Source organism: Notolepis coatsorum (genome assembly GCF_963971535.1).
Source record: "Notolepis coatsorum genome assembly, chromosome: 11".
In the NCBI taxonomy this organism is placed as follows: Eukaryota; Metazoa; Chordata; class Actinopteri; order Aulopiformes; family Paralepididae; genus Notolepis; species Notolepis coatsorum.
In genome coordinates, this window is record NC_140175.1 from 24,889,465 (window position 1) to 24,909,186 (window position 19,722).

At 41.6% G+C, this 19,722-nt stretch overlaps 2 protein-coding genes across 2 annotated transcripts; both read left to right on the forward strand.

The window, feature by feature from the left end:
- Positions 1-7,248: 7,248 nt before the first annotated feature.
- LOC311237049 (growth arrest and DNA damage-inducible protein GADD45 gamma-like) lies at positions 7,249-8,281 on the forward strand (the record flags this gene model as incomplete). The annotated part of the gene is made up of 3 exons (XM_084324857.1): positions 7,249-7,349; positions 7,469-7,673; positions 8,168-8,281. 3 exons carry the CDS (start codon positions 7,249-7,251, stop codon positions 8,279-8,281), a joined length of 420 nt encoding a protein of 139 aa, XP_084180983.1.
- Positions 8,282-16,938: 8,657 nt separating this feature from the next.
- Positions 16,939-17,950, forward strand: LOC311237050 (growth arrest and DNA damage-inducible protein GADD45 gamma-like; the record flags this gene model as incomplete). The annotated part of the gene is made up of 3 exons (XM_084324858.1): positions 16,939-17,039; positions 17,153-17,357; positions 17,837-17,950. The coding sequence occupies 3 exons, from the start codon at positions 16,939-16,941 to the stop codon at positions 17,948-17,950; spliced, it is 420 nt and encodes a 139-aa protein (XP_084180984.1).
- Between the last annotated feature and the right edge of the window lie 1,772 nt (positions 17,951-19,722).

Below are 19,722 nucleotides of genomic sequence, written 5' to 3' on the forward strand. Positions count from 1 at the left end.
GTGAATGAGGTCAGGTATGCCACGAGAGCGACACATTGACCCTCATTCTTTGTGCGGATGAGGTTTGGAGAGAAAGGAGAAGCGAGTTCTGCGTCCTGTGGTCCACATGAGCGCAAAACGTCGCACGTTGAAGCAACACGCACGCGCAGTAGGAGAAGAAGCGGTGCTGAGACAGAAGCGTTCTTAAAAAGGGACTTTTTAAAATGTCTTCTTGCTGAGCAACATGACATCAGTTGCAATGTCAGCGAAATGTTTCCCACTTTCCAGAATAGTCTTACTTCTCTAAAGGTTTCACTTTAGATAATTTGAAGAGAGAGAAAAGAAAAAAACAAGAAGAAAAAAATATTGAAATTAATATTCTCTAAAGGTTTCACTTTGGAAGAGAAGAAATGATGGAATAACGAGACATTTTTTTTATTAACAACTGTATTGATGTGTCTCCACAAAATGATTGACCTTATATGATCTCTTGTGTGACAAAAAAAGTACTAATAAAAAGTTGAACTCAATCTTGGTCTCTGAATGTTATTTGTTTGACTGGTATTTGTAAGTGCACATGTGTTCCAAAAGTTAGCATGTAACCTACCTATCAAACAGTCACATAAATCATATGTGTTGACTCACCAGTCCCCTGACTTTCACTTTCACTTCACCATATGCCACATGCTCTGGTTGGGATTTCTTTCCACCCTGTTCCCACAAAATCCCAACCTGAGCATGATATAAGAGCAACGGTGTGAATATGGCCTAATAATACTCTTTAAAACGAGAGGTGCTGAAATGCCAACAATGTCAGTGAGATGCCAACAGCAACCAAAATCACTGTTATGCTCTTCATTCTCAGTGTATCACATTCACAGTGTATATTTGAGGGTATTTAAAAAAATATATATATATTATAAACCAGTGTTAAATGTAACATGCAGAGTCAAACATTTTAATTATTAAAATACTAATCACAATCCGACAATTATCTCTGCTCACTACAGGGAACATCTGTGTCTAACGAATCTGTCTAAGACTGACTTTAGTTCAACTATACAAAATGTGACCTTGGAATTATAATATATCTGACATTCAGGTAAAAAAAATAAATAGCTATTCATATATCTATTTTAGAAAATTGTTGAAGTGGGTAAAAAAGATGCGTATTCAAATATTGATATTAGTTCTTCTTTATGAGATGTGATATGATCTCCACTACTCTGAACATTGCTGGGTCCCTGTCTGTCCATGCTTCATATCACAGCATCAGCTATATAAATAGCAACCAGCAACTCTGAACATAGAACCTCATCAGTAATTCCAAGATCACAAAGGTCTCATTCTGTTACATGTGAACGTCAGGATGGTCACTGACTCAGGGTGCGCATATACTGTGGTTAGAGTGTGTGTGCCTTGAACATACAGCACAACAGAGTGTTAATGCTGGTGCTTATTCTAAAACCACATTCCTAAAGTAGCCTTGAGATGGACTCAAGCAAGGGACGAGGAAACAAGGGAATAAAAAAATACTGTGACCTCGGAACTGAAAACAGCAAACCTAACTGTGGACGAGATCCAAGCAGATAGTTGCAGCCTCATGTTCCACAGGGAACGACAAGGATTAGGTTAGAAAGTAAGTTGCAGCAGTAGCAGTAGCAACAGCAGCAGTAGTAGTAGTAGTAGTAGTAGTAGTAGTAGTAGTAGTAGTAGTAGTAGTAGTAGTACAGTGGTGTTAGTCACTGTCAAAGATGCAAAGAAAAATCATAATTCATATTCTCCTTTGTTTCATCACAATTTAAGCAAGCCTAGTAATAGACACAATATTTCTGACACTGTGAATACATTCCCTGAGGTCCATAGATGTACCTAGATACCAAGAATATGCAAATAGCCCTTGTAGAAGTGGAGCAATATTCTATTTACCTAGGTATACATTTTATGCAGATTTTCACATTGTGTGGAACAAGATCTTTCGCCGTCGACTAAAGACACACTTCTTTAACCGATATTTTTTTTTTCTACTTTTTTCTCCCATTTTCAATTTTTCTCCCATCCCAATTTTCGTATTGTCCAATTCTACCCTCCCCTGTTTCGAACGCTGTTAGGCCATGCCTCCCACAGGCCGGCTGCAATGTGGACGAAGCCTTGCATCACGTGTCCCCTCCGGTACACGGGGAGGCAGCCGTCGCATCTTTTCACCTGCACAGCGCGATCTCTCAGCGGCGAGGGTCTGCGTGGGAGGGACACGCCGCCCCCGTCGCTTCCTGATTCTGCTGCGCAGGCGCACCAACCAACCTGTAGGAGTCGCTGTCCACAACGTCCGATCCCCACCCACCAGCTTCCCACCTCTAACACTGCCAATTGCGTTAGTATGAACGACCAGCCAAGCTGGTAGCAATGCCGAGAGCTGGGCTCGAAGCGCCACTTAGCCGCCCTTATAACCAATATCTGAAATGGGAAAAATAATAATAATAAATAACCCTAACTAACCTTACATGCACTTATCCTAATATACTAACACTGTAGCACTCAACACTTTGATGAACATAGTTACTCAGCTGATTTGAGTTGTGCCCTTCCTGATGACTTGTCGTACAGAACATGTAAATCGCTTTGGATAAAAGCGTCAGCTAAATGACAAAATGTAAATGTAAATGTAATGATAGTGAGACAAAATATATGTTGTTTTCTAAAGCCAAATATGTTGTTTACAGTGACCTGTATACAGTATCTACTGTGAATTATATTGAGAGAGTCTCAGAATATACAGTAAATACCTTATTTGGCTTCATGAAAAATTTACATTTAGGGCGGCCGGGTAGCGCAGCGGACTAAACGTCTGCCTACCACCGCAGAGACAGTGGGATCGAATCCAGCTGCCGCGGTACCTCCGGCTTGGTCGGTCGTCCATACGGGTGGGAACCCGGTGGGGTGGGTCCTGGTCGTTGTAAACAGCGACTCCTACAGGTCGGTCGGGGCGCCTGCTCAGCGAGGAAGGGATCTGGGTGAGGTAGTGTGATCCTCTCACGCGTTACACTCACCCAATGAAAGTCCTTGCTGTCAGGTGAAAAGAAGCGGCTGGCTGCCTCCACATGTATCGGAGGAGACATGTGATAGGCTTCAACCCTCCCTAGACCGGCAAGTGGGGGGCAAATGCGTGCAACGACCAGGAAGGGGGGGAGGGGGGGGATTGGCATAACGACTAAATTGGGATGGGAGAAAAATACAGAAAAAAAGGAGGAGAAAAAGTAGATACATTTTTTTTTTACATTTAAATATCATGTTGTTAGTTTTGATACAAATGCTTGCAGTTGGTTCAAAAGCTACTTATCTGAGAAATGTTTATGTGTAAAATTGAGGACTGCCCATTTTCTACCTATTATGAAAGGGATCGTTCCTGGGCCCTGTTGTATTTACCAAGTTCATCTTTATGCGGATGAAACTATTGTCTATTGTATTGCAGATTCTGTGAAACTGGCCATTGATCCTCTACAACACTCTTGTAATGCTTTGCAAGTTGCGCTTATTAGTCTTAAACCATGGTGCCCAGTCGAGTTTCTACCTATTATGAAAGGGATCATCCCTGGGCCCTGTTGTATTTACCAAGTTAATCTTTATGAAGAGGAAACTATCGTCTATTGTATTGCAGATTCTGTGAAACTGGCCATTGATCCTCTACAACACTCTTGTAATGCTTTGCAAGTTGCGCTTATTACTATTAGTCTTAAACTGGTGCCCAGTCAGAGTTATCCTCTATTGTATTGCAGATTCTGTGAAACTGGCAGGGGTGTAAAAAGTACCCAGAAATTATACTTAAGTGAAAGTATGGGTATCCGTCTCAAAATCGTACTCAAGTAAAAGTCAGAGTATCTGGCTAAAAACACACTTGAGTCAAAGTTAAAAGGTTTCTACTTTTAAATGTACTTTGATTTTAAATGATTGACGACTGTTTTTAAAGCACTATGGGCTGGCTCCATTGTACCTGGCTGAGCTTCTGCGCCACCACACCCCATCCAGAACCCTAAGGTCTGCTCGCAGCTGCTGCTGCAGGTGCCCAGGACCAGGCTCAAAACCAGGGGAGACAGAGCCTTCACTGCTGCTGCCCCTCGGCTCTGGAACAGCCTCCCCCACATAAGATCTGTCCAGAGCCTAGAGGCTTTTAAATCGCTGCTTAAAACGCACCTCTTTTCCCTGGCCTTTGACCAGAGTTAGCCTGCCACTTTGCACTACGTTTGCTGTTACTCTGGACTTTTTATCTATTTTCTTGTCTCTTTGTCTCTATTGCACCTTGCTCGTGTTTTCTTAAATCTACAATACCCTTTTCTGTCATTTTTGTGTATTTTACTTGTTACTGCATTGTATGTGTTTTTATCATGTCCTACCTGCTGTGAAGCACGTTGGTTGGCTTTTAGTCATTGTAAATGTGCTATAAAAATAAAGCTGACTTGCCTTGACTTAATAGAGCCAGTGCCCCAATGATTAGCAGAATATACATCTAAATCTAAATAACTAGACCAATCTCCAAGTTATCCTATAGCAAAGATCCATGGAATTAAATAACCAACTTAAAGTATTTCTCTCAAAATATTCTGTTCTAAGCCTACATCAATCAGGTTTTAGAGAAAAGCATAGCACAATGTCAGCCACTTTATAAATTACATAGTATCCACACTTGATAAAAGAAAACACTATGAATGAAGGCATTATGGCCATTATCTTCTTTTGCAAAAATGACATTATTGTTAGTTCCTGGGCCCTGTTGTATTTACCAAGTTCATCTTTATGCAGATGAAACTATTGTCTATTGTAGCCTATTTCAGATTCTGTGAAACTGGCCATTGATCGTCTACAACACTCTTTTAATGCTTTGCAAGATCCACTTATTAGTCTCAAACTGGTGCTTAATGATAGTGAGACAAAATATATGTTGTTTTCTAAAGCCAAATATGTTGTTTACAGTGACCTGTGACCAATCAGGTACACGTTCCAACTGTGAATGAGTCTGATATTGAGGGAGTCTCAGAATATACAGTAAATACCTTGGTATTTGGCTTGATGAAAAATGTACATTTAAATATCATATGGGCATTCTTGCCAGTAAATACAGCAAACGTTTGGCTTCTTATAGAGCCAGCGCCCCAATGATTATAGAATATACATCTAAGTCTATAAATAACTACCAATCTCCAAGTTATCCTATAGCAAGAATCCTGGAAGCATTGGTAAATAACCAACTTAAAGTATTTCTCTCAAAATATTCTGTTCTGGGCGGCTGGGTGGTGCAGCAGTCTAATCGCTCGTCACCAACGCAAGAGACATCGGTATCGAATCCGGCTGTCAGCGTTGCCACCGGTTTGGCCGGCCGTCATACTGGCTCAATTGGCAGAGTCAGCGGGATGGAAGCCGGTGGGGTGGTATTCTGGTCGTTGTAAACAGCGACTCCTACAGGTCGGTCAGGGCGCCTGCACAGCAAAGAAGGGATATGGTGAAGGTAGTGTGACATCCCACGCGTTACACTTCACCAATGAGAGTCCGCGCTGGCAGGTGAAAAGAGGTTGCTGGCTGTCTCCTATGTGACGGAGGAAGCATCTGATAGACTTCAGGACTCCCTAGACCGACCAGTGGGGGGCACATGCGAGCAACGGCCAGGAAGGGGAGTGGGGAATGGGCATAATGACTCAATTGGGATGGGAGAAAATCAGAGAAAAACAGGAGGAGAAAAAGTGGATACAAAATATATATATTCTGTTCTAAGCCCACATCAATCAGGTTTTAGAGAAAAGCATAGCACGATTTCAGTCACTACTTTAGTTATAAATGACTATCCACCTATGATAATGGAAAACACTATGAATGAAGGCATTCAACACAGTTGACAGCAAACGCTTATAGAGCCAGCTCCCCAATGATTAGCAGAAGGATAATTGTTGAAGCAGTTTTCATGTCTGTTTTAGTGATGTATAGTCTTATGACCTTAGATTTGGTATATCATTCAGCAATCAGATTTATCACCAATTATGATTATGGTACTCTGTATGGTACATTGTAGGGGTGTAAAGGTATCCGTACCGAACCGAACCGTTTCAGTGTGTACCGTACCGTACCGAACGGCTGTGTAGTGTACCGAATGAATACAACGGTGTTAACCACTAACGACCGCCCACCGGGGGCTGTTTTTTTCACAATCTAATATAATTACTATTATTAAAAAAATAAATACAAGTTGATCATTCATTTCAATATAGAATGTTTGTTGACAGCCCTACAAGTACAATTAGTTACTGCACACTACATCACCCCTGAGTGGAACATGGAAAGCCAAACTTTCCCCCACTGTACCGAAAACCGTACCGAACCTTGACTTCAAAACCGAGGTACGTACCGTACCGTGGTTTTTGTGTACCGGTATTTACACCCCTAGTACATTGGCATCTGGTTCTGTATAAAGCCATAATTGGAGATTGCCCCAATTATCTCACTTCTCTATTGGAGTGGACATCTGGACCCATATGGTACACGTTCCAATGATTGTCTCACACAAGCACCTATACTGAACTTGCAAAATCTGCTTTTAGCGTCTGTGCTCCTGACACGTGGAACACCATTAGTCCGTTTAAATCCTTAATCACCCATAATATAATTGATTATATACACAATCTGTTATGTGTATTTTTTTTTAAATATATATTGTATTTATTATGTATGTATGCTTAACTTAATTGAAAATTAGGGCTTGTCCTCAATGAATTCTCGAGTTGAAATAGACTGAATGAATGATCAGTACTGATTTTCTCTTTTTTGCTTTATTTTACTTTTAGTCTTTAAACTTTTTAACGCCCTTAGCACTCATATTATGATTTATAACATGAACTATATGGGGGGAATAGTTCAGTGATTGCAGCCCAAAGTCAGGTCAACTTTTAGGGCACGAGTCAGGGCTTTGTGTCTGGATTAGTTATTCCTGTTAAGTTCAGGGTATCAGATAAAGGTCAGGGAGTTTTTCATTTCATCCATTCAATCGAAACTGCCCCATCCTTCCTCGAGAACTCTTCTCTATAGGCACGCGCCTTGGAGGAGGGAGGGGTGGGGGGGGGGGGGGTAGCCCGCGCGTATTGTTCATTAACGGCCAATCACAGAGCGCGCGTGTGCCAGCTGTCTCCACTATAAATACCGGCTCGGTCTTAGGAACAGCACAACAACCTATTCCATTATCTCCATCCTCACCTGCTTCAATTGAGATCTACTTTTAGCACTAACTTCAAGATGCAGTCTACTGGCAAAGCTCTGAAAGAAGCTCTCCTCTCTGCTCAGAGTGAGGATCTCCTCACCGTCGGAGTCTATGAGAGTGCCAAAATAATGAATGAGTAAGTACTACAATCTCCGTGAAACATCCCTTGTTGTGATGTTGCTGCATTACCTTTCTGATGCAGTCTATATGGCACCATAATGAGAACAGCAACTAACAAACTTTTTGTCTCCACAGTGATCCAGACAGCGTGTCTTTCTGCGTCCTTGCTACCCACGCGTCTGAGTGCGACATCGCTCTGCAGATCCACTTCACCCTCATCCAGTCCTTCTGCTTCGATAACGACATCAGCATCGTCCGAGTGAGCGACATGCAGCGCCTGCAGGAGATTGTTGGTGGCAAGGCTGGCGAGCACGAAGATACCCACTGCGTCCTTATCACGGTATGTTCTTATAAATTATATAAAGTTATAATGTGCCAAATATTTGGATTGCCGTTTTTCGTGTTCCACCCTCTGTGGAACACAATGCATTTCCCCATTGACTATTTCTAAATCGTCTCGTTTAAAACAAATAAAGCATTAACATTGGCATGGTGTACCTTTCTGTGCTTATTCATCTACAATCTATAGCTCAACATGAAAATATTCGCAATGAATCATTAAAAAAAAATAAAAAAAAAATGTATTTCAACTAAAAATGATTAAAAAATAATGTTTGATAGAAGGGAACTCATTTTGTGCAAAAATGGAAAACTTTTCAATTTCCATGAGGCAGAATTGTTACAATAGCCGATAATCCATTTTCCCAATGATAAAACCCTATACGGGTGGAACAACCAGTGACGTCAGACTACACCTCCCTATTCTATACATTGCTCTTCAAAAGAACGTTTTTTCCATGTGACTAATGTTGCTTTCCCCCCGTGTCTCAACAGAACACAGCTGATGGTTCTTGGGAGGACCCTTCTCTGGAGAAGCTGCACCTGTTCTGTGAGCAGAGCCGCAGTATGAACGACTGGGTTCCTGAGATCACCCTGTCTGCGCCCTGAGCTGAGGGACTTTACTCTTCTCTTCTGAGATGCTGTAAACCTTCCTCTATACGGAAATACTCATCCTACTGAACAGGATGATCACTTTTCTGCCTTTCCCTGGATATGTCGTCCAGGTTGCGTGGCGCCGGGCAGAGGGCCCCCCCACGACCGTCGTCTCTCGTCCCGTCCATGCCAAGATGACTCTCATTCTTTATGTGAATGAGGTCAGGTATGCCACGAGAGCGACACATCGACCCTCATTCTTTGTGCGGATGAGGTTTGGAGAGAAAGGAGAAGCGAGTTCTGCGTCCTGTGGTCCACAGCAGCGCAAAACGTTGCACGTTGAAGCAACACGCACGCGCAGTAGGAGAAGAAGCGGTGCTGAGACAGAAGCGTTCTTAAAAAGGGACTTTTTAAAATGTCTTCTTGCTGAGCAACATGACCATCAGTTGCAGTGTCAGCTAAATGTTTCCCACTTTCCAGAATAGTCTTACTTCTCTAAAGGTTTCACTTTAGATAATTTGAAGAGAGAGAAAAGAAAAAAAAACAAGAAAAAAATATTGAAATTAATATTCTCTAAAGGTTTCACTTTGGAAGAGAAGAAATTATGGAATAACGAGATTTTTTTTTTTATTAACAACTGTATTGATGTGTCTCCACAAAATGATTGACCTTATATGATTGATCTCTTGTGTGACAAAAAAGTACTAATAAAAAGTTGAACTCAATCTTGGTCTCTGAATGTTATTTGTTTGACTGGTATTTGTAAGTGCACATGTGTTCCAAAAGTTAGCATGTAACCTACCTATCAAACAGTCACATAAATCATATGTGTTCTCAATGGCTGACTCACCAGTCCCCTGACTTTCACTTCACCATATGCCCATTTAGCTCTTATGTCATGCTCTGGTTGGGATTTCTTTCCACCCTGTTCCCACAAAATCCCAACCTGAGCATGATATAAGAGCAACAGTGTGAATATGGCCTAATACTCTCTTTAAAACGAGAGGTGCTGAAATGCCAACAATGTCAGTGAGATGCCAACAGCAACCAAAATCACTTATGCTCTTCATTCTCAGTGTATCACATTCACAGTGTATATTTGAGGGTATTTAAAAAAATATATATATATATATTATAAACCAGTGTTAAATGTAACTTGCAGAGTCAAACATTTTAATTATTAAAATACTATCACAATCCGATATGAAGCAAACGATTATCTCTGCTCACTACAGGGAACATCTGTGTCTAACGAATCTGTCTAAGACTGACTTTAGTTCAACTATACAAAATGTGACCTTGGAATTATAATATATCTGACATTCAGGTAAAAGAAATAGCTATTCATATATCTATTTTATAAAATTGTTGAAGTGGGTAAAAAAGATGCTTATTCAAATATTTATATTAGTTATACTTTATGAGATGTGATATGATCTCCACTACTCTGAACGTTGCTGGGTCCCTGTCTGTCCATGCTTCATATCACAGCATCAGCTATATAAATAGCAACCAGCAACTCTTAAAGGTCAACCTCCACGTTGTATTTTTGTTCAATAAACAATGTGGACTAGGCCAACAGTGGCTTTCATGAAGAAGGGAAAAAAAAGTATTGAAATTGACCCAGTTTTAGCGTTTTTATCAAACATCTTGTCTGCCCAACACAATCACCACGCACGTGCAAATTTTAATCAATGATTCATAACGTGCACGTGTAATGTCGTCACAACAGGTGCAGGACAACAGGGGGCTCACCAGGGGGCGCTGAGAGTCACACAGCTAGTGGCAGGCAGAGAGCCTTGCTACCATAGATATATGCTTGCTACTACTAGCCGAATGGAAATGTATCTGTTTCACCTCACTATTTCTCCGTGATTATAGCCATCCATCCATCTCTAAAGCTAACCACTATTTGTAAAAGCCACAACCACGTTACCATATTTGTAATAATGTAAATCATTGTGTCGTTGTACACATATTGTGTTTATAACGTTAGTAGATAACATAGCTTAGCTTGGTAGCTATTGTGCTAACAACATATCCCGACATCCGGCTCGCTGGCCGGCATGAACGGCCGACCCAAAATGGTTCTCTCCTCTCTGTACACCCCGACCCGTCCCCACGGGTGCCCTGCCGGGGGGCCCATGGACGCGATGGCGGCGGCAGCCGCAGGGCGCCCGAGCCCGCAAAGGCTAGTGTTACACGATAGCTATGAGCTAACTAGCGCTGCGGGCTCGAGTCCACAAGCTCCTCCGCGGGGACGGGGGCACACAAAGAGGAGAGAACCACCCGCAGGGACGGCGGGCTATAGGCTAACGTCAGTGAGTGTAGTGGTCCCGACTGCGTGTAGCAGGGACGGCGGAGATATAGGCTAACTGTGATGCACCGAGTGAGCCACCATTGATCTAGTACTATGACCCGGACGGACATAAGGCATACGTTTCCTGAAGTGACGTCACGGCCGTGCTAGGTGCTAGCGTCTGATAAGCTTTTAGATTCGGCTCATTAATATGCACCTGTTGACCTGTTGTGACGTCGGCGTTTGATAAGCTTTTTTGATTCGCGCGTGCATGTTATTCGTGCGTGGACCTTTTTAACTCTTTCAGAGTGGCATTTCCGGTGTCAAATGGAAAAAAATAAATAATGAAATTATATACCAATGATGTAAACTACCCATAATTGATCAGTAGGGTTTAACCTAGAGGTTGGGCTTTAACATAGAACCTCATCAGTAATTCCAAGATCACAAAGGTCTCATTCTGTTACATGTGAACGTCAGGACGGTCACTGACTCAGGGTGCGCATAGTACTGTGGTTAGAGTGTGTGTGCCTTGAACATACAGCACAACAGAGTGTTAATGCTGGTGCTTATTCTAAAACCACATTCCTAAAGTAGCCTTGAGATGGACTCAAGCAAGGGACGAGGAAACAAGGGAATAAAAAAATACTGTGACCTCGGAACTGAAAACAGCAAACCTAACTGTGGACCAGATCCAAGCAGATAGTTGCAGCCTCATGTTCCACAGGGAACGACAAGGATTAGGTTAGAAAGTAAGTTGCAGTAGTAGCAGTAGCAGTAGCAGTGGCAGTAGCAGTAGCAGTAGCAGTAGCAACAGCAGCAGTAGTAGTAGTAGTAGTAGTAGTAGTAGTAGTAGTAGTAGTAGTAGTAGTAGTAGTAGTAGTAGTACAGTGGTGTTAGTCACTGTCAAAGATGCAAAGAAAAATCATAATTCATATTCTCCTTTGTTTTCATCACAATTTAAGCAAGCCTAGTAATAGACACAATATTTCTGACACTGTGAATACATTCCCTGAGGTCCATAGATGTACCTAGATACCAAGAATATGCCCTTGTAGAAGTGGAGCAATATTCCATTTACCTAGGTATACATTTTATGCAGATTTTCACATCGCGTGGAACAAGATCTTTCGCCGTCGACTAAAGACACACTTCTTTAACCGATATCTTTTTTTTTGTCTATACTTTTTTCTCCCATTTTCAATTTTTCTCCCATCCCAATTTTCGTATTGTCCAATTCTACCCTCCCCTGTCTCGAACGCTGTTAGGCCATGCCTCCCACAGGCCGGCTGAAATGTGGACGAAGCCTTGCATCCCCTCCGGTACACGGGGAGGCAGCCGTCGCATCTTTTCACCTGCACAGCGCGATCTCTCAGCGGCGAGGGTCTGCGTGGGAGGGACACGCCGCCCCCGTCGCTTCCTGATTCTGCTGCGCAGGCGCACCAACCGACCTGTAGGAGTCGCTGTCCACAACGTCCGATCCCCACCCACCAGCTTCCCACCTCTAACACTGCCAATTGCGTTAGTATGAACGACCAGCCAAGCTGGTAGCAATGCCGAGAGCTGGGCTCGAAGCGCCTTGCCCACTGCGCCACTTAGCCGCCCTTATAACCAATATCTGAAATGGGAAAAATAATAATAATAAATAACCCTAACTAACCTTACATGCACTTATCCTAATATAAACTAAATTGGGATGGGAGAAAAATACAGAAAAAAAGGAGGAGAAAAAGTAGATACATTTTATTTTACATTTAAATATCATGTGGGCATTCTTGCCAGTAAACTATAAAGCAAACGTTTGGCTTCTTTTTTTTTTTAAACTTAGACCAGACAGCTGGTTCTTTTCAGCGTTTATCGCTTTTTCTGGTCAAGCATGACCGACAGAAACAGGTTGAATGGGATATAGATAGGGGAAGACACTGAGAAAATACGGCGAGTCCGGGAGTCGAACTCGTGTACCCCAGATCCGTGACGCGCACGGTTGTCCCCGACGCCGAAATGGCGCCGAGATACGCGGTGAGCTACTGGAGCTCCCCAACGTTTGGCTTCTTAGGAATAGAGCCAGCGCCCCAATGATTAGCAGAATATAAATATAAATAACTAGACCAATCTCCAAGTTATCCTATAACAAACATCCTGGAATCATTGGTAAATAACCAACTTAAAGTATTTCTCTGTAAATATTCTGTTCTAAGCCCACATCAATCAGGTTTTAGAGAAAAGCATAGCACAATGTCAGCCACTACTTTAGTTATAAATGACATAGTATCCACACTTGATAAAAGAAAACACTATGAATGAAGGCATTCAACAGTTGACCATTCTCTTCTTTTGCAAAATTGACATGTTGTTAGTTTTGATACAAATGCTTGCAGTTGGTTCAAAAGCTACTTATCTGAGAAATGTTTATGTGTAAAATTGAGGACTGCCCATTTTCTACCTATTATGAAAGGGATTGGTCCTGCATGGGCCCTGTTGTATTTACCAAGTTCATCTTTATGCGGATGAAACTATTGTCTATTGTATTGCAGATCCTGTGAAACTGGCCATTGATCCTCTACAACACTCTTGTAATGCTTTGCAAGTTGCGCTTATTAGTCTTAAACCATGGTGCCCAGTCGAGTTTCTACCTATGATGAAAGGGATCATCCCTGGGCCCTGTTGTATTTACCAAGTTAATCTTTATGAAGAGGAAACTATCGTCTATTGTATTGCAGATTCTGTGAAACTGGCCATTGATCCTCTACAACACTCTTGTAATGCTTTGCAAGTTGCGCTTATTACTATTAGTCTTAAACTGGTGCCCAGTCAGAGTTTCTATATGAAAGGGATCATCCCTGGGCCCTGTTGTATTTACCAAGTTAATCTTTATGAAGAGGAAACTATCCTCTATTGTATTGCAGATTCTGTGAAACTGGCAGGGATGTAAAAAGTACCCAGAAATTATACTTAAGTGAAAGTATGGGTATCCGTCTCAAAATCGTACTCAAGTAAAAGTCAGAGTATCTGGCTAAAAACACACTTGAGTCAAAGTTAAAAAGTTTCTACTTTTAAATGTACTTCGATTTTAAATGATTGCTGACTGTTTTTAAAGCACTATGGGCTGGCTCCATTGTACCTGGCTGAGCTCCTGCGCCACCACCCAGAACCCTAAGGTCTGCTCGCAGCTGCTGCTGCAGGTGCCCAGGACCAGGCTCAAAACCAGGGGAGACAGAGCCTTCGCTGCTGCATGCCCCTCGGCTCTGGAACAGCCTCCCCCACATAAGATCTGCCCAGAGCCTAGAGGCTTTTAAATCGCTGCTTAAAACGCACCTCTTTTCCCTGGCCTTTGACCAGAGTTAGCCTGCCACTTGTACACTACGTTTGCTGTTACTCTGGACTTTTTATCTATTTTCTTGTCTCTTTGTCTCTATTGCACCTTGCTCGTGTTTTCTTAAATCTACAATACCCTTTTCTGTAATTTTTGTGTATTTTACTTGTTACTGCATTGTATGAGTTTTTATCATGTCCTACCGCCTGTGAAGCACGTTGGTTGGCTTTTAGTCATTGTAAATGTGCTATAAAAATAAAGCTGACTTGACTTGACTTGACTTAATAGAGCCAGTGCCCCAATGATTAGCAGAATATACATCTAAATCTAAATAACTAGACCAATCTCCAAGTTATCCTAGCAAAGATCCATGGAATTAAATAACCAACTTAAAGTATTTCTCTCAAAATATTCTGTTCTAAGCCTACATCAATCAGGTTTTAGAGAAAAGCATAGTACAATGTCAGCCACTTTATAAATTACACAGTATCCACACTATGAATGAAGGCATTATGGCCATTATCTTCTTTTGCAAAAATGACATATTATTGTTAGTTCCTGGGCCCTGTTGTATTTACCAAGTTCATCTTTATGCAGATGAAACTATTGTCTATTGTAGCCTATTGAAGATTCTGTGAAACTGGCCATTGATCATCTACAACACTCTTTTAATGCTTTGCAAGATCCACTTATTAGTCTCAAACTGGTGCTTAATGATAGTGAGACAAAATATATGTTGTTTTCTAAAGCCAAATATGTTGTTTACAGTGACCTGTGACCAATCAGGTACACGTTCCAACTGTGAATGAGTCTGATATTGAGGGAGTCTCAGAATATACAGTAAATACCTTGGTATTTGGCTTGATGAAAAATTTACATTTAAATATCATATGGGCATTCTTGCCAGTAAATACCGCAAACGTTTGGCTTCTTATAGAGCCAGCGCCCCAATGATTATAGAATATACATCTAAATCTATAAATAACTACCAATCTCCAAGTTATCCTATAGCAAGAATCCTGGAAGCATTGGTAAATAACCAACTTAAAGTATTTCTCTCAAAATATTCTGTTCTGGGCGGCTGGGTGGTGCAGCAGTCTAATCGCTCGTCACCAACGCAAGAGACATCGGTATCGAATCCGGCTGTCAGCGTTGCCACCGGTTTGGCCGGCCGTCATACTGGCTCAATTGGCAGAGTGACGCCGGTGGGGTGGTATTCTGGTCGTTGTAAACAGCGACTCCTACAGGTCGGTCAGGGCGCCTGCACAGCAAAGAAGGGATATGGTGAAGGTAGTGTGACATCCCACGCGTTACACTTCACTAATGAGAGTCCGCGCTGGCAGGTGAAAAGAGGTTGCTGGCTGTCTCCTATGTGACGGAGGAAGCATCTGATAGACTTCAGGACTCCCTAGACCGACCAATGGGGGGCACATGCGAGCAACGGCCAGGAAGGGGAGTGGGGAATTGGCATAATGACTCAATTGGGATGGGAGAAAATCAGAGAAAAACAGGAGGAGAAAAAGTGGATAAAAAATATATATATTCTGTTCTAAGCCCACATCAATCAGGTTTTAGAGAAAAGCATAGCACGATTTCAGTCACTACTTTAGTTATAAATGACTATCCACCTATGATAATGGAAAACACTATGAATGAAGGCATTCAACACAGTTGACAGCAAACGCTTATAGAGCCAGCTCCCCAATGATTAGCAGAAGGATATTGTTGAAGCAGTTTTCATGTCTGTTTTAGTGATGTATAGTCTTATGACCTTAGATTTGGTATATCATTCAGCAATCAGATTTATCACCAATTATGATTATGGTACTCTGTATGGTACATTGTAGGGGTGTAAAGGTATCCGTACCGAACCGAACCGTTTCAGTGTGTACCGTACCGTACCGAACGGCTGTGTAGTCGTGTACCGAATGAATACAACGGTGTTAACCACTAACGACCGCCCACCGGGGGCTGTTTTTTTCACAATCTAATATAATTACTATTATTAAAAAAATAAATACAAGTTGATCATTCATTTCAATATAGAATGTACAATTAGTTACTGCACACTACATCACCCCTGAGTGGAACATGGAAAGCCAAACTTTCCCCCACTGTACCGAAAACCGTACCGAACCTTGACTTCAAAACCGAGGTACGTACCGTACCGTGGTTTTTGTGTACCGGTATTTACACCCCTAGTACATTGGCATCTGGTTCTGTATAAAGCCATAATTGGAGATTGCCCCAATTATCTCACTTCTCTATTGGAGTGGACATCTGGACCCATATGGTACACGTTCCAATGATTGTCTCACACAAGCACCTATACTGAACTTGCAAAATCTGCTTTTAGCGTCTGTGCTCCTGACACGTGGAACACCATTAGTCCGTTTAAATCCTTAATCACCCATAATATAATTGATTATATACATAATCTGTTATGTGTATTTTTTTTTAAATATATATTGTATTTATTATGTATGTATGCTTAACTTAATTGAAAATTAGGGCTTGTCCTCAATTAATTCTCGAGTTGAAATAGACTGAATGAATGATCAGTACTGATTCTTTTTTTTGCTTTATTTTACTTTTAGTCTTTAAACTTTTTAACGCCCTTAGCACTCATATTATGATTTATAACATGAACTATATGGGGGAATAGTTGTTCAGTGATTGCAGCCCAAAGTCAGGTCAACTTTTAGGGCACGAGTCAAGGCTTTGTGTCTGGATTAGTTATTCCTGTTAAGTTCAGGGTATCAGATAAAGGTCAGGGAGTTTTTCATTTCATCCATTCAATCGAAACTGCCCCATCCTTCCTCGAGAACTCTTCTCTATAGGCACGCGCCTTGGAGGAGGGAGGGGGGGGGGGGGTGGGGGGTAGCCCGCGCGTATTGTTCATTAACGGCCAATCACAGAGCGCGCGTGTGCCAGCTGTCTCCACTATAAATACCGGCTCGTTCTTAGGAACAGCACAACAACCTATTCCATTATCTCCATCCTCACGACCTCACCTGCTTCAACTGAGATCATCTAACGACTTTTAGCACTAACTTCAAGATGCAGTCTACCGGCAAAGCTCTGAAAGAAGCTCTCCTCTCTGCTCAGAGTGAGGATCTCCTCACCGTCGGAGTCTATGAGAGTGCCAAAATAATGAATGAGTAAGTACACAATCTCCGTGAAACATCCCTTGTTGTGACATTATTACCTTTCTGATGCAGTCTATATGGCACCATAATGAGAACAGCAACTAACAAACTTTTTGTCTCCACAGTGATCCAGACAGCGTGTCTTTCTGCGTCCTGGCTACCGACGCGTCTGAGTGCGACATCGCTCTGCAGATCCACTTCACCCTCATCCAGTCCTTCTGCTTCGATAACGACATCAGCATCGTCCGAGTGAGCGACATGCAGCGCCTGCAGGAGATTGTTGGTGGCAAGGCTGGCGAGCACGAAGATACCCACTGCGTCCTTATCACGGTATGTTCTTATAAATTATATAAAGTTATAATATGCCAAATATTTGGATTGCCGTTTTTCGAGTTCCACCCTCTGTGGAACACAATGCATTTCCCCATTGACTATTTCTAAATCGTCTAGTTTAAAACAAATAAAGCATTAACATTGGCATGGTGTACCTTTCTGTGCTTATTTCATCCACAATCTATAGCTCAACATGAAAATATTCGCAATTAATTATAAAAAAAAAAATTATTTCAACAAAAAAATGTCTAATTAATAATGTTAGTGATAGAAGGGAACTCATTTTGGCCAAAAATGGAAAGCTTTTCAATTTCCATGCGGCAGAATTGTTACAATAGCCGATAATCCATTTCCCCAAACCCTATATACGGGTGGAACAACCAGTGACGTCAGACTACACCTCCCTATTCTATATATTGCTCTTCAAAAGTTTTTTTCCATGTGACTAATGTTGCCTTTCCCCCGTGTCTCAACAGAACACAGCTGATGGTTCTTGGGAGGACCCTTCTCTGCAGAAGCTGCACCTGTTCTGTGAGCAGAGCCGCAGTATGAACGACTGGGTTCCTGAGATCACCCTGTCTGCGCCCTGAGCTGAGGGACTGTACTCTTCTCTTCTGAGATGCTGTAAACCTTCCTCTATACGGAAAAACTCATCCTACTGAACAGGATGATCACTTTTCTGCCCTTCCCTGGATATTTCGTCCAGGTTGCGTGGCGCCGGCCCCAGGGGGGCCCCCCCACGACCGTCGTCTCTCGTCCCGTCCATGCCAAGATGACTCTCATTCTTTATGTGAATGAGGTCAGGTATGCCACGAGAGCGACACATCGACCCTCATTCTTTGTGCGGATGAGGTTTGGAGAGAAAGGAGAAGCGAGTTCTGCGTCCTGTGGTCCACATGAGCGCAAAACGTCGCACGTTGAAGCAACACGCACGCGCAGTAGGAGAAGAAGCGGTGCTGAGACAAGCGTTCTTAAAAAGGGACTTTTTAAAATGTCTTCTTGCTGAGCAACATCACCATCAGTTGCAGTGTCAGCTAAATGTTTCCCACTTTCCAGAATAGTCTTACTTCTCTAAAGGTTTCACTTTAGATAATTTGAAGAGAGAGAAAAGAGAAAAAAAAGAAAAAAGTTGAAATTAATATTCTCTAAAGGTTTCACTTTGGAAGAGAAGAAATGATGGAATAACGAGACTTTTTTTTATTAACAACTGTATTGATGTGTCTCCACAAAATGATTGACCTTATATGATTGATCCCTTGTGTGACAAAAGTACTAATAAAAAGTTGAACTCAAATCTTGGTCTCTGAATGTTATTTGTTTGACTGGTATTTGTAAGTGCACATGTGTTCCAACCTATCAAACGGTCACATAAATCATATGTGTTCTCGATGGCTAACTCACCAGTCCCCTGACTTTCACTTTCACTTCACCATATGCCCATTTAGCTCTTATGTCATGCTCTGGTTGGGATTTCTTTCCACCCTGTTCCCACAAAATCCCAACCTGAGCATGATAAGGGCAACAGTGTGAATATGGCCTAATACTACTCTTTAAAACGAGGTGCTGAAATGCCAACAATGTCAGTGAGATGCAAACGGCAACCAAAATCACTTATGCTCTTCATTCTCAGTCTATCACATTCACAGTGTATATTTGAGGGTATTTCAAAAAAAATATATAATATATATTATAAACCAGTTAAATGTAACATGCAGAGTCAAACATTTTAATTATTAAAATACTAATCACAATCCGATATGAAGCAAACAATTATCTCTGCTCACTACAGGGAACATCTGCGTCTAACGAATCTGTCTAAGACTGACTTTAGTTCTCAAAATGTGACCTTGGAATTATATATCTTGACATTCAGGTAAAAAAAAATTTGCTTCATATCTATTTTTGAAAATGTTTGAAGTGGGTAAAAAAGATGCTTATTCAAATATTGTTATTAGTTCTTTATGAGATGTGATATGATCTCAACTACTCTGAACGTTGCTGGGTCCCTGTCTGTCCATGCTTCATATCACAGCATCAGCTATATAAATAGCAACCATGCAGCAACTCTGAACGTCATAAGTAATTCCAAGATCACAAAGGTCTCATTCTGTTACATGTGAACGTCAGGACGGTCACTGACTCAGGGTGCGCATAGTACTGTGGTTAGAGTGTGTGTGTTTAGAGTGTGTGTGCCTTGAACATACAGCACAACAGAGTTAATGCTGGTTGTTGTGAAGGGCCAGATTAAACCGAATATATATATTTATTTATATATATATATTTAATTGTATTTGTATATTCTCTAATATTCCCTGATATCCCTTGTATATTCCTTGTACAATATGCATTGAATATCCATTCT